This window comes from Bos indicus, chromosome 3, assembly GCF_029378745.1.
Source record: "Bos indicus isolate NIAB-ARS_2022 breed Sahiwal x Tharparkar chromosome 3, NIAB-ARS_B.indTharparkar_mat_pri_1.0, whole genome shotgun sequence".
Taxonomy (NCBI): domain Eukaryota; kingdom Metazoa; phylum Chordata; class Mammalia; order Artiodactyla; family Bovidae; genus Bos; species Bos indicus.
This window is the reverse complement of record NC_091762.1, coordinates 34,848,721-34,873,599: the sequence shown is the minus strand read 5'-3', so window position 1 is coordinate 34,873,599 and position 24,879 is coordinate 34,848,721. Positions and strand designations below refer to the sequence as shown.

Below are 24,879 nucleotides of genomic sequence, written 5' to 3'. Positions count from 1 at the left end.
AGTATGTATCTAATTTGAAATTTCACGTATGACTTTTTTAAGTATTTTGATTATCCAGGGAGCATATTCTTTGAAGTCCTTTTAGCTTTATGTGATGGATAGAAATATAAATATTCTTCACCAAAATGGAAGATTATGTATAGTTTAGTTGTTTAGAATGGTGAACTTTTAGGTGTAAACCTTTGAAAACATGATGGGGAATTCTTATATTACTAAAATTGTTTTTGGATTATACCACTTTGAAATAGTTGCATTCATTGTTTTGCCTTTTAACGTCCACAGCTGTGAACCTAAATTTCTTTTGTTCTGATCTGCCAAGAATAAATACGAGAGTTTAAAATCAATAGTGCTTTGACTTTGCATGTATTTGCTGTTTTTCAAAATGATCCATGAGGATTAATTTCAAAATAAATAAGAACTCTTCTGACTGGTGGTGTGCCTTTAAGATATAGATTTACTTGGAATCTAGAACTATTATTCTAATCTAGTCTTTGAATTTATTCTTTTTATTTTGCTGATCAGTGGTCACAAGCAGCTTATTAGAAAGTCTTTATAATAAAATATATATTTAGTAAGCAGTTACAGTTATTGTTTTTTAACCTAACTTGGCCTAACATCTTATAGACTTATATTGATTGTTGCAAACTTAAAGGTTAGCAATAAGTTAAGATGTAACCTTAGTTGATGTACATACTTTAGGATTATATATTTGCTAAAAGAAAACTTTATTGATTCAGTTTTTACAGCATACTCTGGCAAATTCTCCTTTCTCCAGAATGATAGAGAAAGAAATGATCTGCTTTACTATGCACTATTATTTTTTTTATTAATTTTGAATTATGTAATTTACATTTGATATATATGACAGTTATCAGTTAACGCTAAAACTATATGTAACAGTATAGATAGATATAGATACACAGATGCATATAATCTGAAATTATGTTTAATTCACAGTATTACACAACACTTATATTATTGGTAGAAAATATGTTGAATAAAGAATCAGACCTTTTTTGCATTGCCTTATTTTTTTATCCCCTAGCAATTTCTCCTTAATTTTGCCACTGAATCATCACAGTTTTTAACAGTGTTTAAATCTCATTGGTACTTTACAAATTTTAATCTAAGAAATATTAATCTCTCATTCTATTTCCCCCATTCCCATCCTTCCCCATTTATCAAGTTTTATCTGATTTAAAATTATCTTAAGTTTGATATCTTTTTGTTTCTTGTGAACATAGCACTTACCAAGCACAAGTTTAATATAAATATTCCATTTATTTCATCTCTGAAGTATGACTCTTACAGTCCAGTTCATCAGTTACTGTGCATATTGCTACTGTTCCACCTATCCTCATAATTGGAAGTCTTGTAAGCAGCTGTCACTGTTTGACCTTTGCCCCTCTTCAAGCCATAGGGCATTATTTTCATTTTTCTGTAGGTACTCTTAGCTAGGTTACTTAATCAAGTACCTAGTGTTTCTTGATCCTGACTTCACTTTCTTTAGGCACTAATTTCTCACATCAGTCTTATTCTGATGGCAGAATAATTTTTCTTTGACTGGGTCAACACCTGCCACACTGAAATCAAGCTCTGAACTCCTGTTGGACTTTGCTTACTATAGCTTTTGCTTTTTCTTACACACTGAATACTCTAAGTAAACTTCCTGCTTTTACCTTCCTACTTTGAATTTTTCATGCATTGTTCCTTATATTTGCCATCCTGTTGCCTCTATATCGTTCAAATAAAATGTAACTAGAAATAGATGGTTGGATCAGATGACAAGCCATATTTAGACCATCTACAAATAAATTAGTGTATATTTCACAGTTCAGTTCAGTTCAGCCAGTCAGTCATGTCCAACGCTTTGCGACCCCATGAATCACAGCATGCCAGGCCTCCCTGCCCATCACCAACTCCTGCAGTTCACTCAGACTCAACGTCCATCAAGTCAGTGATGCCATCCAGCCATTTCATCCTCTGTCATCCCCTTCTCCTCCTGCCCCCAATCCCTGCCCGCATCAGAGTCTTTTCCAATGAGTCAACTCTTCGCATGAGCTGGCCAAAGTACTGGAGTTTCAGCTTTAGCATCTTTCCTTCCAGAGAACACCCAGGGCTGATCTCCTTTAGAATGGACTGGTTGGATCTCCTTGCAGTCCAAGGGACTCTCAAGAGTCTTCTCCAACACCATAGTTCAAAAGCATCAATTCTTCGGCGCTCAGCCTTCTTCACGGTCCAACTCTTACATCCACACATGACCACTGGAAAAACCATAGCCTTGACTAGACGGGCCCTTGTCGGCAAAGTAATGTCTCTGCTTTTGAATATGCTATCTAGGTTGGTCATAACTTTTCTTCCAAGGAGTAAGCGTCTTTTAATTTCATGGCTGCAGTCACCATCTGCAGTGATTTTGGAGACCAAAAAATAAAGTCTGACACTGTTCCCCCATCTATTTCCCATGAAGTGATGGGACCAGATGCCAACTGGTTTAAGCCAACTTTTTCACTCTCCTCTTTCACTTTCATCAAGAGGCTTTTTAGTTCCTCTTCACTTTCTGCCATAAGGGTCGTGTCATCTGCATATCTGAGGTTATTGGTATTTCTCCTGGCAATCTTGATTCCAGCTTGTGCTTCTTCCAGTCCAGCATTTCTCATGACGTACTCTGCATAGAAGTTAAATAAGCAGGGTGACAATATACAGCCTTGACAGACTCCTTTTCCTATTTGGAACCAGTCTGTTGTTCCATGTCCTGTTCTAACTGTTGCTTCCTGACCTGCATACAGGTTTCTCAAGAGGCAGGTCAGGTGGTCTGGTATTCCCATCTCTTGAAGAATTTTCCACAGTTTATTGTGATCCACACTGTCAAAGGCTTTGGTATAGTCAATAAAGCAGAAATAGATGTTTTTCTGGAACTCTCTTGCTTTTTTTGATGATCCAGCGGATGTTGGCAATTTGATCTCTGGTTCCTCTGCCTTTTCTAACACCAGCTTGAACATCTGGAAGTTCACAGTTCACGTATTGCTGAAGCCTGGCTTGGAGAATTTTGAGCATTACTTTACTAGCATGTGAGATGAGTGCAACTGTGCGGTAGTTTGAGCATTCTTTGGCATTGCCTTTCTTTGGGATGGGAATGAAAACTGACCTTTTCCAGTCCTGTGGCCACTGCTGAGTTTCTCAAATTTGCTGGCATATTGAGTGCAGCACTTTCACAGCATCATCTTTCAGGACTTGAAATAGCTCCACTGGAATTCCATCACCTCCACTGGCTTTGTTCGTAGTGATGCTTCCTAAGGCCCACTTGACTTCACATTCCAGGATGTCTGACTCTAGGTGAGTGATCATACCATCATGATTATCTTGGTTGTTAAAATCTTTTTTGTATAGTTCTTCTGTGTATTCTTGCCACCTCTTCTTAACATCTTCTGCTTCTGTTAGGTCCCTACCATTTCTGTCCTTTATCGAGCCCATCTTTGCATGAAATGTTCCCTTGGTATCTCTAATTTTCTTGAAGAGATCTCTAGTCTTTCCCATTCTGTTGTTTTCCTCTATTTCTTTGCACTGATTGCTGAGAAAGGCTTTCTTATCTCTTCTTGCTATTCTTTGGAACTCTGCATTCAGATGCTTATATCTTTCCTTTTCTCCTTTGCTTTTCACTTCTCTTCTTTTCACAGCCATTTGTAAGGCCTCCCCAGACAGCCATTTTGCTCTTTTGCATTTCTTTTCCATGGGGATGATCTTGGTCCCTGTCTACTGTACAATGTCACGAACCTCAGTCCATAGTTCATCAGGCACTCTATCTATCAGATCTAGTCCCTTAAATCTATTTCTTACTTCCACTGTATAATCATAAGGGATTTGATTTAGGTCATACCTGAATGGTCTAGTGGTTTTCCCCACTTTCTTCCATTTCAGTCTGAATTTGGCAATAAGGAGCTCATGATCTGAGCCACAGTCAGCTCCCGGTCTTGTTTTTGCTGTCTGTATAGAGCTTCTCCATCTTTGGCTGCAAAGAATATACTTACAGATACCTAATTTGACAGAAAATAGTTTACCTAAGGTAGTTACTTGAGTTTATTTTATAAGTGGATGTTTCGGCATCCTACTTTGCTACCCCATTAGCACTATGATGTGTATTATTGCTCTAACCTGTACCCTGAATTCTAAAGTGGAAGAATTTTATTTAAATATGTCCTTCATTCTTCCTCAATATTTATTCCAGTTCCAATTTATAAACAGCTACTATGTCTGATTTGAAACATTACAACTGAAAGGGATTTGGGGAATTTGAATATTGTACTTTAGAGGGAATTATTAAGATAAGAGAAGTTTAAAGAATTTAAATTATCAAACCTGGAGGCAAGAAAAGTAAGTTATATTTATTATCGAATGGGTTTTACTAGTATATAGAGATACATGAATGAAAGAATCAGACCAAAAGTTATTGGCATTTAGGTTACAGTCAGGAGTAGATAGTTTAAATGAATCGAAATGTGTGTGTGTTAGTTGCTCAGTCACGTCCAACTCTTTGCGACCCCATGGACTGTAGCCCACCAGTCTCTTCTGGCCATGGGATTCTCCAGGTAAGAATCCTGGAGTGGGTTACCATTGCCTTCTCCAGTAAATCAAAATAAGGACAAAAAATAGACAGTTAACTCTTGAAAACTGTGGAGGTGTGGGTGCTGACCCCTTGTGCAGTGGAAAATCCATTAATAATTTTACATTTGGCCCCTCTGTATCCATGGTTCTACATCTGTGAAGTGAAGGGAAGGGAAAGTTGCTCAGTCATTTCCGACTCTTTGTGACCCCACGGACTATACAGTCCATGGAATTCTCCAGGCCAGGATACTGGAGTGGGTAGCCTTTCCCTTCTCCAGGGAATCTTCCCAAGTCAGGGATCGAACCCAGGTCTCCCACATTGCAGGCAAATTCTTTACCAGCTGAGCCACAAGGGAAGCCTAAGAATACTGGAGTGGGTATCTTATCCCTTCTACGACAGTGTGGATTGTATAGTACTATAGCATGTATTTATTGAAAAAAGTTCCCCTATAAGTGGACCTGTGGAGTTCAGACCCATTCAAAAAGATCAGCTGTAACTGTCTATCCCCTGTTTTTCCTAGTCACCTAGTTTGAAGATACTTTGTTGCCAGTGGAGTATAACAAGTCTGGGATTTATTGTTTACTCTGATTGCATACCTTGGATAGTGTCTAGAAGTCTGACTGGGTATGTAACTGGGGAGTCTGCCTGTTTTGACTTCCTAATCAGGTAATTAGACATGAGGCAGTCTACATGCTTCTGTCAGTTTCTAGGATATGGAAAGTACTTATTGCTTTCTCTTTATCTATAGTCAGACCAAAAAATGCTGTAAGTTAACAATTTTGTTTGCAGTGTGGTTTTTGGAGCATTGCTGTTAAACGTGGGAGGTGTTTTTAAGGGCATATGTGTTCTTTGTAAATTATTAGTTGTAAGTCTTAATGGAGAGTGGAAGTTAAACTTGATGACTTCTTAATATTCTTTCAAACCTGTAATTTCCATTCCATTTCCTGGTCCTGTCATTAAATTTTCTTATCTTAATGAAAAATTTATGATTTAATATTATTGTAAATTTTATTAGTGTTGTACTAGTAATACATAAAAATATGCAGTGAGTTTGTTAACTCCATGTGGAGCATGAATGAACATATTGTTAATAAACTGGTTAGAGATTTTTGCAACATGAATCATTGAATAAAGAATTACTTGTTTGTTCAAGAAAGTAGAGTGGGGCAAAAATAGCCTCTTCAATAAGTGGCGTAGGGAAAACTGGACAGCTACATGCAAAAGAATGAAATTAGAACACTTCCTAACACCATACACAAAGATAAACTCAAAATGAATTAAAGGCCTAAATGTAAGACCAGAAACTATAAAACTCTTAGAGGAAAACATAAGCAGAACACTCAATGACATAAATCAAAGCAAGACCTTCTATGACCCACCTCCTAGAGTAATGGAAATAAAAACAAAAATAAACAAGTGGTACTACTTGATTAAACTTAAAAAAGCATTTGCACAACAAAGGAAACTACAAACATGGTGAGAAAACAGCCCTCAGAATGGGAGAAAATAATAGCAAAGGAAACAACTGACAAAGAATTAATTTCCAAAATACACAAGCAGTTCATACAGTTCAATATCAGAAAAACAAACAACCCAATCAAAAAGTGGGAAAAAGACCTAAACAGACATTTCTCCAAAGAAGAAATACAGATGTCTAACAAATGAAAAGATGCTCAACATGGCTTATTATTAGAGAACTGCAAATCAAAACTACAATGAGATACCACCTCACACCAGTCAGAATAGCCATCATCAAAAAGTCTACAAACAGTAAATGCTGGAGAGAGTGTGGAGAAAAGGGAACCCCCTTGCATTGCTGGTAGGAATAGAAACTGATGCAGCCACTATGGAAGACAGGATGGAGAGTCCTTAAAAAACTAGGAATAAAACCACCATATGACCACCATACGACCTGGCAATCTCATTTCTAGGCATATACCCTGAGGAAACCCAAACTGAGAAAGACACATGTACCCCAGTGTTCATTGCAGCACTATTTACAATAGCTAGAACATGGAAGCAACCTAGATGTCCATTGACAGATGACTGGATAAAGAAGCTGTGGTACATATACATAATGGAATACTACTCAGCCATAAAAAGGAACACATTTGAGTCATTTCTAGTGAGGTGGACGAATCTAGAGCCTATTATATAGAGTGAACTCAGAAGTATAAATATCATGTACTGACACATATATATGTAATCTAGAAAGATGGTACTGATGAATTTATTTTCAGGGCAGCAGTGGAGAAACAGACATAGAAAACAGACCTAAGGACATGGGGTGGGGGGCGGGGGGAGAAGGGAGAGGGTGAGTTGTATAGAGAGAGTAACATGGAAATTTACAATACCATAAGTGAAATAGATAGCCAATGGGAATTTGCTGTATGACTCAGGGAACTCAAGCAGGGGCTCTGCGACAGTCTAGAAAGGTGGGATGGGGAGGGAGATGGAAGGGAGATTCAGGAGGGAGGTGTACCTATGGCTGATTCTGGTTGATGTGTGACAGAAAACCACAAAATTCTGTAAAGCAAATATCCTTCAATTAAAAAAATGAAGTGGCCAAAAAAAAAAAGAATTACTTGTTTGTTCAGTGACTAAATGTAAGATAAATACCACTTAATTGTTACAGAGATTGAATTTAAGAGTAACTTTTGGGGGATACTCTCCCATTGAAAATAGTAAAACCATTTATAAATTGTCTTGGTAAAGTGGTGAAATACATTCTTTTACAGTTCTGTATGCAGTCCTAATCAAGTAAGGTATTATGCAGCTCCATTTATATACATCTGTTAATTTAATTAATACTTATTTTTTTAATAAGTATGAAGTTAACTTTTTTTTTTAATACTTGGTGAGCTTGGGGATTTCATTATGATACCACGGCTGGAAAAATATTTCAATTAAATTGTAATTTAACTTAATTCTAATACGTCACCTTCTGCCCCATACTATAAATAACCTAAACCTCAAAGTGGTAGTGGAAAACAGTTTAATTGACAGTTTAGCTGTTGTGTAATTTAAATGCACTTTGGAGGTGTTGCTTTGAATACACTAATTCTCTTAATGTGTCTGCATGCCATGTCGCTTCAGTCATGTCTGACTCTTTGCAACCCTGTGGACCATAGCCTGCCAGGCTCTTCTGTCCATGGGATTCTCCAGGCAAGAATACTGGAGTGGGTTGCCATACCCTCCTCCAGGGAATCTTCCTGACCTAGGGATTGAACCTGTGTTTCTAATGTCTCCTACAGTGGCAGGTGGTTCTATACCACAAGCACCAGCTGGGAAGCCCAGTTTCCTAAATGTTTTTTATTAAAGAAAAAAAGTACAATGAATTCTAAACAAAAGGAAAAAGAGGAGATTTGTTGGTTTAATAACCATTACCCATCTTTTCCTCCTTTCTTAAGATACTGCTTCATTTGTTGGCCAGGAGAGAGGATAAGAGGAATAATATTTTGTGTTTCTTATATGCCACTTTGGTTATTAATATGAAAACCTCATTCGCTCTAGGAAGTCCCTCTAGACTAATCCTTTCTACCTTGCTCCGCCTGCTCTGTTCCCTACTATCCTCTCTAATTATAGTTAATTAACAAAGCAGTGAATGTGTATTAGTTAGAGTCTAGTTTATATTATAGCTGAAATACTTAGAAGGATGTTATGTGGAAAAGGAGTTAGGCTTTACTGGATGCCAGTAGAAGGGAGAAATGGGTAGAAATGGAAAGATTGCTCAAAATATGGAATAGCTTGCTAAAAGGACTATTCAAAATTAGGATTAGCTGCCTTGTAACCTTTCTGGGAATGTGGTAGTAATATGTTGGACTAGCTCACCTATGGGGTTGTTTATAACACTGGATTCCAGGAATACATACACACTCACACAGACACACATATGTATAATTTTGTTTATGTAAGCACATATATCTTATTTTTACCTTGTTTCTCTTAACTGTTACCTTAAAGGTTGTAGTTTAATTTCCTTTTTGATTCCATTGTTGATCCATTGAGGTTTTTCAGTAGCATATTGTTTAATCTCCATGTAATTATTTTTTTCCTCATTTCTTCTTCTGTGGTTAATTTCTGATTTCATGGTGTTATGGTCAGAAAGGATGCTTGAGTTAATTTCTGTACTCTTAAATTTGTTGAGGCTTCTTTTATGCCCTGGTATGTGATCAGTCCTGGAAAATGTTCCATATGCACTTGAAAAGAATCTATATTCTGGTTTTTTGGATGTCTTGTCCTGAAAATATCAATTAAGTCTAACTGTTCTGTTACATTATTGAGTATCTCTGTTGCCATGTTGATTCTCTGAATGAAAGATCTGTCCACTGAAGTGAGTAGTGTGTTGAAAAGTCTCCTACTATTATTGTATTCCTATTCATTTTTCCCTTTATATCTATTAGTATTTGTTTTACGTATTGGGCACTCCCTTATTAGATGCATATATGTTTAATTCTTTTTTAACACCAAAAACATTTTGTATTGGGGTATAGCTGATTAACAATGTTCTGGTGGTTTCAGGTGAACAGCAAAGAGACTCAGTCATACATATACATGTATCTGTTCCCCCTCAAACCCCCGACTCATCCAAGCTGGCACAGAACATTGAGCAGAGTTCCATGTGCTATACAATAGGTCTTTGTTGGTTATCCATTTTAAATACAGCGGTGCGTACTTGACTTTCCCAAAGTCCCTAACTGTCCCTTCCCCCTGGCAACCATAAGTTGATTTTCTAAGTCCATAAGTCTCTTTCTGTTTTGTAAATAAGTTCATTTGCATGATTTCTTTTAAATTCCTTATGTAAGGAATGTCATATGATATATCTCTTCACTGACTTACTTCACTCAGTATGGCATTCTCTAGGTCCATCCATGTTGCTTCAAAAGACCCTATTTCATTCTTTATAATGGCTCAGTAGTAGTCTAGTCTATTGTATATGTATTGCATATCTTCTTTATCCATTCTTGTGTCAACAGACATTTAGGTTGCTTCCATGTCTTGGGTATTATAAACAGAGCTGCAGTGAACATTGGGGTGCATGTATCTTTCTGGGCCATGTTTTTCTCTGGATATATGCCCAGGAGTGGGATTGTAGAGTCATGTGGTAGCTCTGTTTTTTAGTTTTTTAAGGAAAGTCCGTACTGTTCTCCGTAGTGGCTATACCAATTTACATTCCTGCCAACTGTGCCAGAGGGTTTCTTTGTCCCCACACCCTCTCCAGCATTTGTTGTTTGTGGATTTTTTGATGATAGCCATTCTGACTGGTGTGAGGTGATATCTCATGGTAGTTTTGATTTGCATTTCTTTGAACACTAGTGATGTTGAACATTTTTCATGTGCCTATTGGCTATCTTTATGTCCTCTTTGCAGAAATGTCTATTCAGGTCTGCCCATTTTTTGAGTGGGTTGTTTGTATCGATGCTAGTAAGCCTAATAAGCTGTAAATTTTGGAGACTTAATTCCTTATTGGTCACATCATTTGCAAATGTTTTCTCCCAATCTGTGGGCTGTCTTTTCATTTTGTCTATCATTTCCTTTATTGTGCAAAAGCTTTTGAGTTTAAGTAGGTCCCATTTGTTTATTTTTGCATTTATTTCCATTATTCTGGGACATGGATTAAAAAGATGTTGCTGTGATTTATGTCAGAGTATTCTGCCTATGTTTTCCCCTAGGAGTTTTATAGCGTCCAGTCTCACATTTACGTCTTTAATCCATTTTGAGCTTTTTTGTGTGTATGGACTTAAGGAATGATCTAATTTCATTTTTTTTTTTAACATGTGGCTGTCCAGTTTTCCCAGCACCATTTGTTGAAGAGACTCTTTCCAACATTGTGTAGTCTTGACTCCTTTGTCATAGATTAATTGACCATAGGTGCATGGGCTATTTCTGGGTTTTCTATCCTGTTCTGTTGTCTATATTTCTATTTTTGTACTGGTTACATACTGTTTTGATGACTGTAGCTTTGTAGTATAGTTGGAGGTCATGGAGCCTGATTCTTCCAGCTCCGTTTTTCTTTTAAAGATTGCTTTGGCTATTTGGGGTCTTCTGTGTCTCCATACAAATTTTGAGATTTTTTTGTATGTTAGTTCTATGAAAAAATGCCATTGGTAATTTGATAGAGATTACATTGAGTCCGTAGATTGCCTTGGGTAGTATAATCATTTTTACAACATTGATTCTTCCAATCCATGAACATGGTATATCTTTCCATCTGTTTATGTCATCTTCAAGTTCTTTCATCAGCATCTTATAGTTTTCACAGTACAGGTTTTCAGTTGTCTGAAACAGAGTTTTCAGTTGTCTCCTTCAGTTCAGTTCAGTCACTCAGTTGTGTGCAACTCCATGGACTGCAGCACGCAAGGCTTCCCTGTCTGTCACCAACTCCCAGAGCTTGCTCAAACTCATGTCCATCGAGTCAGTGATGCCATCCGATCATCTCATCCTCTGTCATCCCCTTCTCCTCCTGCCTTCAGTTTTTCCCAGCATCAGGGTCTTTTCCAGTGAGTCAGTTCTTCGCATCAGATAGCCAGAGTTTGGGAACTTCAGCTTCAGCATCAGTCCTTCCAATGAATATTCAGGACTGATTACCTTTATGAATGACTGGTTTGATCTCCTTGCAGTCCAAGGGACTCTCAAGAGTCTTCTCCAACACCACAGTTCAAAAGCATCAATTCTTTGGCGCTTTTTTTATGGAATACTCTCACTTCCATACATGACTACTGGAAAAACCATAGCTTTGACTAGACAGACCTTTGTTGGCAAAGTAGCGTCTCTCTTTTTAATATGCTGTCTAGGTTGGTCATAGCTTTTCTTCCAAGGAGCAAGCATCTTTTAATTTAATGGCTGCAATTACATTCTGCAGTGATTTTGGAGCCCAAGAAAAGAAAGTCTGTCACTGTTTCCAGTGTCCAGTCCCATCACTTCATGGCAATTAGATGGGAAAACAATGGATACAGGTTTATTATATATGGCCTTATTATGTTGAGTTATGTACCCTCCATGCCCACTTTTGGAGAAGGCAATGGCAACCCACTCCAGTACTCTTGCCTGGAAAATCCCATGGACGGAGGAGCCTGGTAGGCTGCAGTCCATGGGGTCGCTAGGAGTCGGACACAACTGAGTGACTTCACTTTCCCTTTTCACTTTCATGCATTGGAGGAGGAAATGGCAACCCACTCCAGTGTTCTTGCCTGGAAAGTCCCAGGGACAGGGGAGCCTGGTGGGCTGCCCTATGGGGTCGCACAGAGTCAGACACGACTGAAGCGACTTGGCAGCATGCCCACTTTCTGGAGAGCTTTTTTATTTTTATCATAAAAAGTAACTTTCTTTTTCTGTGGTATCTTTATCTGGTTTTGGTATCAGGGTGATGGTATCTGGTTTTGGTATCAGGGTGATGGTGGCTTCATAAAATGAGTTGGGAAGTTTTCCTTCCTCTGTGATTTTTTGGAAAAGTTTCAGAAGGATAGTTGTTAACTGTTCTCTAAATGTTTGATGGGTTTCCTTGGTGGCTCAGCTGGTAATGAATCCACCTGCAATGTGGGAGACCTGGGTTTGATCCCTGAGTTGGGAAGATCCCCTGGAGGAGGGCATGGCAACCACTCTAATATTCTGGCCTGGAGAATTCCATGGACTGTATAGTCCATGGGGTCACAAGGAATCAAATGTTTGATAAAATTGGCCTGGGAAGCTGTGAGGTCCTGGACTTTTGTTTGTTGGGAGGTTTTTAATAATAGTTTCACTTTTAATGCTTGTGATTGGTCTGTTCATATTTTCTATTTTTTCCTGGTTCACAGTCTATGGAGACTGTACCTTTATAAGAATTTGTCCATTTCTTCCAGGTTGTCCATTTTATTGGCATATAATTGTTCATAGTAGTCTCATGACCCTTGGAATTTCTATGGGGTGAGTTGTAACTTCTCATTTTTCATTTCTAATTCTACTGATTTGAGTCTTCTCCCTTTTTTCCTTGATAAGTCTAGCTAAAGGTTTATCAATTTTATCTTTTCAAAGAACCAGCTTTTAGTTTCATTGATCTTTGCGATTGTTCTCTTTGTCTCTATTTCATTTATTTCAGCTCTAATCTTTATGATTTCATTCCTTCTACTAACTTGAGGCTTTGTTTGTTCTTCTTTCTCTAGTTGTTTTAGATGCAAGTTTAGCTTGTTTATTTGATGTTTTTCTTGTTTCTTGAGGTAAGATTGTATTATTATAAACTTCCCTCTTATAACTGCTTTTGCTGGATGTATATATGTTGACGAGTGTAAAATCCTCTTCTTGTATTGATCCTTTTATCACCATATAGCATCCTTCTTTATCTTTATGGTTTTTGGTTTAAAGTTATTTTGTCTGAGTATAGCAACTCTTGCTTTCTTGTCATTTTTGTTTCCATGAGATATCCTTTTCCATCCCTTTACTTTCAATCTATAAGTCTACTCTGCCTTAAAGTGGGTCTCTTGTTGGCAGCATATTGTAGTCTGTTGTTTTAATCCAGACTGCCATTCCATCTTTTGATTGGAGCATTTAGTTCATTGACATTTAATGTAGTTATTGATAGATATGTATTTATGCCATTTTAAACATTGTTTTCCCGTTGATTTTTGTATTTCTTCTTTGTCCCTTTTTCTTTTTGCTTTTCATTTTGTGGTTTGATGATTTTTTCTTGTATTATACTTATGTCCTCTTTCTTTTGGTTTCTGTGAATCTATTGTATGTTTTTGATTTGTGGTTACCCTGTTTTTCAAGTATGTTAACCCTTTCGTACATCTACTTGCCTTAGACTGGTAGTCATACAGGCTCAGATACATTCCAGGGGGAAAAAGATCTACATTTTCTTACTCCCCTCGCCCACATTTTACGATTTTGATGTCCTCTTTTACATCTTCATATTCATCCTTTTGCTGTTCATTGTGGGTATAGTCGCTTTCAGAGAAAATTTTAAAATCAGCACAAATATCTTCTTTGAAGAAGTAAATTTATAGAGTTTAGGACTGACTTGTTCAAATGAGTTGTTGAATTTTCATTTTATTTGTTAATGGTAGTTTTTTAAATCTTAAAATATTACAATTTTAAGATACTAGTATTATATCTATTCTTTTATATTTGTAATGGAAAATATTACATAAAATTATTGTATTTTAAACCAATTTAAAAAATTAAAAAGTGCATGTCTCAAGTAAATATCATATGTTTACATCCTTATTTAGAAGCCCTCTGTTGATTAAGCCCTTTGCTGTTTTTCTGCCATAGTTGACATGACAGCAGTCTGTGAAATTAGCTGTGTGATTATGTACAGCTTGGAATTACTTTAGGTTGTTCTTTGAAAATAGGACTTCAAGCAAAACATCTTGTATTCCTTTTGCAGAAATGTTGCTGAAGTGCTGCTGAAAGGGCCAGAGATGCAAGGATTTGGGACACATTTTGAACCTTTAAGCTGTCTGACATTGACCTCCTTTCATTATTAATAAAGAAGAAGCAGGAGCTTAGGATGTATTAACACCAACTCATTAATATACTAACCGGACAATGTTCTGCAGCAATTCTACATTGTAGAGCTGGATTGGCACAAAATAAAATAATTTCTTAGTATACCCAGCTTATAATATGACTCGATGGAGGAAAATTTGATAAACATGAGAGAAGACCATTCTTTTCATGTTCGTTACAGGTAAGACTGCTGCTTTCTTAGTGGATAATTTTAATATTTATTTAAACGTGTTTAACTCTGATCATTTGAAATTTAAATATGAAAATATACTAGCCATAGTTAGTATCTCCTTTAAACAGTGTTTTCTTTTTGTTGTGGTTGTAGTAAGTTTTTATATCCTTTCTATAGGGAAATGGTAGTAGAGAACAATTATATTCTATAGTTTGTTTGCTAATGTTCTGTGGAAGAGTTTATGATTAGTTATTTTAAACTCTGTTACTCTTTTTATAATGCAGATATTAAAGTGAAATATATTTCTAAATCTTCGAGGGTAGAAGATAGATTTTGTAGTGTGGTTGGCTGAACAACCTAATTTTTGTTACAATTTTTAAATAGTGATCTTTTATAAATGAGCTTTTAAGAAAAGGGGTGTTAATGTTGGAATGGGTGGGTACTTTCTAAACATGATAAACTAATAATCAGTTTAATATTTAGTGGTAAAATATTAATGACATTTCTAAGTCATTTAGGAGCAAAGCAAGAATATGTATATCGTCATTATTTAACATTTATTTTGGAAGTTATGCTCATTGTTCTTAACTGTAAAATAAACACAAATATTAGAATGGAAGACTTAATTATCAGGTGATTAGATATTAATAGATTCCTTATCAAAACTGTTGAGTTAATATTAAATAAACATCAGAACTTCTAGCTTTGAATAGCGTTCTTATCCCTAATGAGTGAAGATGTTTGATACCAAACCGTAGGTATCTTAGCACTTGCATAGGAAAGAATGAGATTTACTGTCATTGGCTTTGGAGCAGATGGTTCATGTTAGGGCATGGTGCCAAGAAAGTTTATCTAGGTAAGCTGAGGGCATTTTTATTGCAAATTTAAAAGTTTCAAATGAAAGAAAATGGAAGACATTCAATATAATTTAAATGAATTTTTAATAGAAATGCTCTTGCTCTACCCTCTGGGGCATAGTTCCAGAAACCTCTGTGTCTAGTGTGAAGTCTTGCCAGTTTTACTTCCTAAATGCTGCTCAGATTCATCTATCCATCTGGCTTCTCTCCACCACTGTGAAAGTTCAGGCCCCCATCATATTCCTTCCAGACTCCCTCCATTCTCCATTCTGGCCTCTTGGAATCTCTTTTAAATTTTCCTCCAGAGGGCTCAGTCTGCAGATACAGAGTTAATCATGCAACCTCTGCATAATCTCTTTGGTGGCTTCTAGTCACTTGCAGGGTAGGGCCATGCTTAATGTAGTACACAGGAGCTTGCATTACCAGGCCTCTACGTGTTCCTTCATCCTTACTTCCTGCATTCCCTCACCTTGTTCCTTGTATGTGACTCAGTGCCCTTGTTCGTGCTACACCCTATGACCTGAATGCCCTTCCTACTTTATTGGTTTAGCTAATTCTACTCCATATCTAGGAATTCAGCTCAAAAATATTCTTCTGGAAACTGTTTTTGAACTCCATATTTTAAGTGCCCTCTCTGTGCTCAAATATCCTGTGCATCTCTCTCTCTTAGCACTAACTATATTAAAATTCAGTGTACCTGTTTATATGTGTTTGTCTCCTCCTCCTTTGCCACTCCCTACTTTGACTATTGGCTCCCTTTGGGCAGCCATGATGCCTAGCTTGTTGTCTGGCACCGCATTTGATGGAATGTCCTTTGAATTTCATTGGATATAACCATCAAATGAACTTGATGGTTCACTCTTGAAAATGTTTAATAAGACATGTAGTAAGATGTTTATCTGTCTTGCTAAATAGTTTCAAGAGTGGCTTACTTTTTTTAAAAATTTCTTTTTAATTGAAGGATAATTGCTTTACAATATTGTGGTGGTTTCTGCCATACATCAACATGAGTCAACCATAGGTATACCTATGTCCCCTTCTTCTTGAACTTCCCTCCCACTTCCTACCACATCCCCCCCAAATAGGTTGTTACAGAGGCCTGGTTTGAGTTCCCTAAGTCATTCAGCGAATTCCCATTGCCTATCTGTTTTACATATGGTAGTGTATATATTTCCATGTTTTTAATATTGTAACAATTGATGAGGAGTGGATTATACCTTTGCCTATAGGAAGATCTTAGATTTATTGTTTTTCATGATATAGCATAGGTCAAACATGGTTATATATTGATACAAGACTTCACCTATAAAAGAAATGTAAAACTTTTAACTATTTTTAGTAAGACTACACCAAACAAATCTCTGGTTTTGTCAGTCCTGTGAAATTAGCATTCTGTATATGACTGGATTAGTATATAACTGCAGGTAATAGTTTGTATCCCGTTTTTAGATGTCATGTCCTTGTATAGGTTATTTTTCTATTCTGGTAAACACTTAGCATGTGCTGTTGTATCCGTCTGGTTCTTTCATCGAGGTCCTCGTCTGTCCCTGGAGGAGCTTCTGTGGTACGGTGTGTTTGTAAATTTTGATTTACAGATTTCAGATACTAAGAAACCTCCTAAGAGATATCAGAATGCTTTATGAAATATTTTGCAACTTATTTATGAAGGTAGAGAGAAATGGAGACTGACAGAAAAATGGGATTTGTTTCTAAACTTTTTAAAAGTGTTCAACTGATTTTAAATAACTGCCATTAAATTTTTAGGATTGATAATAGTACTGTGATTGTATTTTTTGAAAATGACTCCATATCTTTTAGAAGTACATACCAAAATATTTACAAATGAAATTCTATGTTTTCTAGAATCTGCTTCAAAAGTTGCAGAGTGAGGGTGGAGGTAAAGATGAAATATATATTGATAATGTATCATATATTGGTAATTGTTGATGTAGAAAGGTAGATATATCAGGTTCATTATATTAATTTCTCTAGTTTTGTATTTCTTTGTTTAGCTTGTTATATACTTGTTTAAGTATAACAAAGAAATATAAGTAAATATTTTTATTTACTTATATAATTATACTGTTTACTTATATAATTTATAAGTAAATTATATAAGTAAAAAATATAAGTAAACAAAGAAATTTCCTTGTTTATACTTGTTACTTTGAAGAAAAACATTTCAATACTTTAATATAAAAATTAGGCTATTGCAATTAAGTTGTGAAGGAATGCAATTTTAGTATTGACTTTCAATTTTGCTAGATAAATATAATTATTAATAATATTCTTTCTGAAGAATAGTTTGAGGTAATGTGGAGTGGTGGAAAGAACACTGGATTTGGAGACAAAGACAGGATTTCACCTCTCAGCTTTGCCATCATATGATCTTAAGCAGGTCACTGAGCATCATTTTCTCCTTCTATAATAATTCCCATCTCCCAGCATCATTTTGAGGATGAAATTTGTTATAATGTATAGAATAATCACTTTTAAAACCAAGTTACTGATCAGAATTTAAATTTAATGCAAGATAGTTTTACGCTTTCCCTTTGACAAAGTAAACTAGAATAACTTGATATATGTGGTAGACTGGACAGATGAAAATTGTTTATGGCAGCTAGGACTGGTGATAAAAAATCTATGCCCAATTAAAACACGTGGAAGGTGGAACTAGGGGCTACAGTGAGCCAGTCGACAGCCACAGGAGACAGCACAGTGGAGAAGGTGCAGGGCACTCTTGCTTTGATCTTAAGTCCTGAATCCCAGCATTTATTCTTAATTAGTATATAAGTCTTTGAAGGGAAGTCAGATTTGGACAGAACTTGGCTATTAATTTTTTTAATATAGCATCAAGATTTTAATCCTCTTTTGCTTTCATTGATACACTGTAAACACAAGAAACCAGAAAGAAGAAAGTAAAGAAAAAAATCAAGTTGTAGGAGAAAAGTGAAAAATAATAAAATATAAAAGTTAAAATAAGTTGAAATGATGTGAGATTGTGCAAAGATGAAGATTTAAAGCTGTAATGTTCAATCTGTTGACAAAAATGTAAACATTTCAGTCAAGATAGTAGTGCTGTCTTTATACTTACTAGAAATGTACTTTTTTTTTATTACATAATTCAGTGGGCCATTAGGAAGAATGAAAAGAAAACTTTATATGTGGGATATATTTTAATGGACAGATATTTTCCTGGCTTGTCTTCTAGTCTTCGTATGTTCTTTGTTTTCAACCCAACTGGTAAACAGATGAAGTAATTCTATTCTCTCATAGAGACAGAGAGGATATGAAATTACTTTCTCTGTTACTATTTAATGATCTTCTAAAAAATTTATAAACCAACCTTCCTTCGCTATTTTGCAATTAGCTATATTTGAGGTGTTGGAGACTTTGCCAGAACATTGACTTCTTTTCCAATAAAGCATATCGGAACTATACTGTATGTCAAAATAAACTCATAAGCTAGAGAGTTGGAGCTTTATTTTGAGCATTTGTTACTGAAATAATTTTCTAAGGTAGATTGTCCTGTAGGGCACTCTCACCTTTAAGGACGACGGTGTAGCCAGCAGGATTCCAGGTAGCTATCACTGTTTCCAATGAGAATTATGTAAAATACCTTTTAGAAAATTTGTAATTCTTAGGATGCCATTCAGCCTTATAGTTAAGTTTTGTGAGATGCAACAGCATTTGGATTGATGGTTCCATTATAATGTTGTATAAATTTAAGTTCAGAACATCAAATATTTGTGGTGAAGATATATATTTGAAGAAGGTGCTTCTCTGTTCTATATGGATATACTGTTATTAACTTCCAATTTTTACACATCCTATATATGAATAGTTCTGACAAAAAAGTTAATCACTAGTCAATCTTAGAAGGAAAGGGAAATTATTTGTGCTAACCGGAGGATTATAACCCTGGAGACAGTCTTTCAGAAAGCTTTAAGGACTACTCTGCCTGAGAAGTCAAGGCACAGTAATACAAGTTTTTGAGACAAGGAGAGTTTTACATCCAAGTAGCATGTTGACAGTTTACATCATCCAACAAGGTGAGTAGTGGACTATTGTGACACCTTACAGGATTGAGAAAAAAGTTTTCTCTTAAGGAGCTATGTGCTAGCTCCAGGAATAATTGCCTTCTGGGGGTAGGGGGCAAGTAGGCGTTCCCGTGTCTTCTGGGGGATCCGGTTAATGTGTCATGCAGATAACACAGTGCACGAGGCAGTGACTCAAATGGCAGAGAAGTTTTTATGTTAATTTTTTTTGTCCTGCTTTAAAAATAAATTTGCTTCAATAGCCTCGTCTTTTATTAATTTCCTGGCCAGCAACCTAATCATCCTGGGTTGATGGTTCCGCAGGTGACGACAGTGTGTCTCTCTCCCTGGGTGAAGCCGTGCGCCATCACTAGGATTCTATCGTATGGTGACATGTAATTTTTTAAACCACTACTCTGTTGATGGGCGTTTAAACTGTTTGTGGATTTTCGCTTCTGTGACCATCCTTTTAAATTTGTATTGATGTAGCTTTAAAATAAACTCCTAGTGGTGAAATTGCTCAACATATAATTTTTTCCATAATTGGTATTATGCTTAAAATTTGTTAATAGAAACAGTAATGTATTTTATGTGTAAAAATGTCTTTTCCAATTTTTCCCCCATGGTAATTCTTAGAAGTTCAGTGGTTTCAGTATTTAGACAAATAAAGATAACTAGCTCAAGTACCACGTCTGGCAAAAGAAGCCTTTGATAAAACCACATTTTTACATATTAATCTTTTGCTGACTCATTTCTCTTCACACATGTGATACACCAGTAACCTCATAAGACCTTAAACAAAAGTAATCTTTTTTCTTTTATGAATTCTTTCATATTCAAAAATAAAGGGAAGTTTTCACTTGTAAAAGACAAAAATAGGCTTTATTAATTTGAAGTGACCTATAAAGAAATATAAAACAGCAATTTAAGATTTCTAGTAAACTAATTTATTTTTCTATGTGCTTTATCTTTCCCCACCCCATTCCTAGTCTAATGTTAAAGCAAAATACTAAAAAGAGGTTAACTTGCATTATTTTACCTTGATTTATAAAGTGAGGGTGAAGTCACTAGTCTAACTGTGAATAAGCAGTTTAGCCTTTGGCTAAATTATTTAAAAAAAAAAAAGACACTTGGATATAAAACTTAAAAATTACCTCTCAGAGATGACTACTTTCATCTACTTATTCTGAGCGAGAATTCTGCTTTGAACCTTTGGCTCTGTTAGTCTAGATTTTTCATCTAGCTTCATCTGATTTATTTTCCACTCTTACAACCCTATTTTAATTTATGACTCTAAGGATCCTTGAAATTTTATAGGCTAAAAGACAGCACCTGAAGAAATGTATTAATTGATCTCAATGAGTTTAGGGTGAGTGGTGGTTTAATTCACATTTCCTGTTACAGGAGTGATTCTCAACCCTGTCTTGTACATTGGAATTACCTGGGAGCTTTTAAACAATTCTGAGGGCATACTTCATGCCCAGGGGAGTGGGACCCAGAGTTGAATTTTAACAAGTGCTCCATGTGAGCTCCACTATTGTGCAGCCGGGATCAAGAACCACCACTCCTGTAGTGTTGCTCAAAGACAATTTTAGTAAGAAGTAATTTAGTGCTGCTCTAAAAATTAAAATGCTTGATGAGCTAAATCAGAGTCTTCCAAAGGGTGGTGGTATACCACTGGTAGTACCTAAATTTATTTTACTCACTTTTTTTTTTAATTGGAGGCTAATTACTTTACAATATTGTGGTGGTTTTTGCCATACATTCACATGAATCAGCCATGGGTGTACATGTGTTCCCCATCATGAACCTCCCACCCATCTCCCTCCCCATCCCATCCCTCATCCCAGTGCACCAGCCCTGAGCACCCTGTCTTAATAGTTACATATTTGTTTTGATGTGCATTAGAAAAGTGAGTATCACATCAAACTCAATTTCATGGATACTGCTTTAGATGAAGCTAGATTTTTTTTTTTTTTTAATGTGCTGTGCTTAGTCACTGAGTTGTGTCCTACTCTCCACAACCACATGGACTGCAACCCACCAGGCCCCTCTGTCCATGGGGATTCTCCAGGCGAGAATACTGGAGTGGGTTGCCATGCCCTCTTCCAGGGGACCTTCCCAACCCGGGACTGAACCCAGGTCTCCTGCATTGCAGTCGGATTCTTTACTGTCTGAGCCACCAGAGAAGGCAGTTAATGGCACGTGCCAATTGAAAGGAATTTGCCAAATACAGAAATACATTTAAGTGAATGGCAGAAATCATGAAAATGTTGAAGACCCACCATGGCAACTTTGGTGAAGAGCACCTACTAAAGTGTAGGATTGGAATTGGAAGTATTGGTGTTTTTTCTCTTAGATATATTTATAGTAACTTAATTCTTCTGGCTTTTAAAATTTAGTGACAGACTTTGAGAATTAGAATTTCTGCAAATCTTTAAATCATTGCTTTATAACATAAGGTTTCTTAACACTTCTTTCATGGAAATGTACCTCGTACCTGAAGATATTTTGCTCTTCTATTTTTCTACAGTATAGGTGATCCTGTGGTGGTAAGACAAGGAAGGAGTGTGTGTGTGTGTGTGTGTGTGTGTGTGTGTGTGTGCACGCGCGCGTGCGCATGCCTGCACGCATATGAGAGTTCACCTGAGTATGACATAGAGATGTGTGGTTGGAGGGGCTGAGTAGATCACCTGCATACCTGGATAGAGAAGAGTATTACTTAAAGGCCTTCTCCTCCACAGGCATTCCTTTTCTCCCCAAACTCCCAGAAATCCCATTAGTCTGCCGTAACTCAGAACAGTTTAGGAAACACTATTTTAGATTCTCTCATTGGTAAAACAGGTTTCTCTAGGTTAGCCAATTAGAATGAGCTCTGTTGACAAAAAAAAAAAGTAATCGATGGATCTAAGAAAGAAATGAAATATTTTATTCAAGCCAAATTGAGGATTATAACCTGGGAACACCTCTCAGAAAGCTCGGAGAATTGTTCTGCCCCTTTGAGGTCCAAGCACTGTACATTAGATGACATATTACTGACATTTTTCACAATCCACATCTACCTGTACAAAGCAAGAAATGAGTAATGGACCACTGTGGCTCCTTACAAGACCTCCTAAGGGGTCGTTGTGACCCCTGATGAGATTGAGAAGGAATCTTATCTCCTAAGGAGGTCTGGTTAATGCAGATGTGCAACACACACAAAAGGGGAGGAAGGAGGCCAAATGAGCAGAAGAAAAATTTTATTTAAGTCTTCCTCCTCTTGTCATAAAATGTGAATTTTATTTCATCAGCTCCATATAGAGATGTTCAGCTATCCTATAAAAAAGACCTCTTGTGTTCTTCTCCCCACGGGGGCCCAGTGTGCAGTGGCTGCATCAGCACCCTTCTCAGTAGTGTATGCAGCCTGTTGCTCTCCAGGTTGTCCTAAGGCACCTTGGAGACACCCCTTTCCAGTGGACACTCATGACTGGCATGCTGTCCCCAGTCTTGGCTCCAGACAGGTATGCAGAGTGCCTTTGGAAAGCCCCAGGGCACAGTGGCCGCGGTCCATGTTGGCCAAGTCATAACGTCCATCTGCACCAAGCTGCAGAGCAAGGAGCATGTGACTGAGGCTCTCTGCAGGGCCAAATTCAAGTTCTCTGGCCACCAGAAGATCCACATCTCCCCAGGAGTGGGGCGTTACTAAGTTTAATGTAGATGAATTTGAAAACACGGTGGCAGGAAAGTGGCTTATCCCGGATGGCTGTGAGGCCAAGTGCATCCCTGATCGCAGCTCTCTGAACAAATGGCGGGCCCTGCACTCATGAGAGCCCTGGTGCTGTCCCCTCCTCACTCAAGCCCACCAATAAATCCTACTTCCTGTCAAAAAAAGACCTTTGTGGTTGAGAGACATTTGAATAGGCAGATTAGCTTTTGCTATAAAAGTTTACTGTTTTATCAATAGTGTGTATATACTTCAGTTGTAGAGGCAGCTGTTGTAACCAAGAATTGCCGCAGTCCACGTTGAAATTATATTGCTGGAAGTTAAAAGACACTGTGATGCAGTTGTAATGTAATGTTGTGAATGTCTGTCCTATATAATTTTATAGAATGGAAGCCTCTTGCCTCGAACTGGCCTTGGAAGGGGAGCGTCTGTGTAAATCTGGAGACTGCCGTGCTGGTGTGTCATTCTTTGAAGCTGCAGTTCAAGTTGGAACTGAAGACTTAAAAACTCTTAGCGCTATTTACAGCCAGCTGGGCAATGCTTATTTCTATTTGCATGATTATGCCAAAGCACTAGAATACCATCATCATGATTTAACTCTTGCAAGGTAATTAACTTAAGCTTTTTCATACTTTCTCCCTAAATTAACTGTTACTTCAAAAATTTTTTCATTCAGTTAAACGAATAGTACATTTAATGAGTTTTAATTCATTAGCAGTTCAGTTCAGTTCAGTTGCTCAGTCGTGTCCGACTCTTTGCGACCCCATGAATCGCAGCATGCCAGGCCTCCCTGTCCATCACCAACTCCCAGAGTTCACCCAGACTCACGTCCATCGAATCAGTGATGCCATCCAGCCATCTCATCCTCTGTTGTATTTTAAAACTAATCTTTAGGATGAACACAGTTTAATTAAGTAAATGAATAGTGGTGAAATGATGTTAGAGTTTAATTAAGTGAATTAAGATTATATTTAAATACGGAAATGTAAGTTTAAAATTTTTATTTAAAGTAGGTTTCAAGAATAATGAGTCTTTCTTACCTTAAGCATGTCATCTGTTCTCTAGGGAAAACTGTATTCTGGCTGATTTATATTTTAACACATCTTTTCTTTAAACCCCAGGACTATTGGAGACCAGTTGGGGGAAGCTAAAGCTAGTGGTAATCTGGGAAATACTTTAAAAGTTCTTGGGAATTTTGATGAAGCTATAGTTTGTTGTCAGCGACACCTGGATATTTCCAGAGAGCTTAATGACAAGGTAATGAGGAAACGTTAGATGGTAGGCCAAATGTTTTCATTGAAATTGCTTTGTGTTTTAATCCTATTTAATTATTCTGTAGTTTATCTAAAAGTTAATACCAAAAAGAAAGTGAGAGAAGAGAAAATGAGAAGAGAAACAAAAAAAATTTTTAATAGATGAGAAAAAGAAATAGTAAGAGGTCCTTCTTTCATACATGGTCATATGTTTTGTGGTTCTGTATGGATGGCTGATGTAAACATTTTTTTCTCTTGACCATAATATCAAGGATGTTACAAATAAGTATATGTGATAAGCATTGTAATACTGGCCTCTGATTTCAAAATGTAAACTGCTGATACCTTCATCTAGGTGGGAGAAGCAAGAGCACTTTACAATCTTGGAAATGTGTATCATGCTAAAGGGAAAAGTTTTGGCTGCCCTGGTCCTCAGGAGGTAGGAGAATTCCCAGAAGAAGTAAGAAATGCTCTGCAGGCAGCTGTGGATTATTATGAGTGAGTAGCCCTGACGCAGTCATGTGGTCCACCTCAGACAGTAGTAAAGTTTTTAAGTTTGGCAGACATTTTAAAATCATTAGTAAGTAAAATAAACCATCAAGTTGCTGCTAAAATGTTATAGTGTTCTATTAGTCGTAATCTCCTCCCTCCCCAGGAAAACTTTCATTTAAACTGCAGACCAGTGCCACTTAGTGGTACAAATAAGAAATATCAGTAGTGAGTCGGGTTATTCGGAGTCTTTTATCAACAGACTTTCATAGAACTTCTTAG

At 36.8% G+C, this 24,879-nt stretch overlaps 1 protein-coding gene and 1 non-coding gene across 5 annotated transcripts in view; both read left to right on the top strand.

Annotated features, from left to right (window-relative positions):
- Positions 1 to 24,879, top strand: part of GPSM2 (G protein signaling modulator 2) — a 53,969-nt gene that overhangs the window by 4,724 nt on the left and 24,366 nt on the right. For 2 of the 4 annotated variants that reach the window (XM_019956951.2, XM_070785985.1), the window contains exons 2-5: positions 13,962 to 14,264; positions 23,241 to 23,462; positions 23,977 to 24,112; positions 24,464 to 24,606. In XM_019956951.2, coding sequence (XP_019812510.2) covers positions 14,209 to 14,264; positions 23,241 to 23,462; positions 23,977 to 24,112; positions 24,464 to 24,606 — 557 coding nt within the window. In that variant the 5' untranslated portion in view covers positions 13,962 to 14,208. Of the gene's footprint in view, positions 1 to 12,438; positions 12,503 to 13,961; positions 14,265 to 23,240; positions 23,463 to 23,976; positions 24,113 to 24,463; positions 24,607 to 24,879 lie in introns of all 4 variants that reach the window. The other 2 variants (XM_070785984.1, XM_019956952.2) reach the window with 2 other exon arrangements.
- LOC139182374 (small nucleolar RNA SNORA70) lies at positions 22,468 to 22,597 on the top strand. The gene has a single exon (XR_011566039.1). It is a non-coding gene; the product is annotated as a small nucleolar RNA SNORA70 (small nucleolar RNA).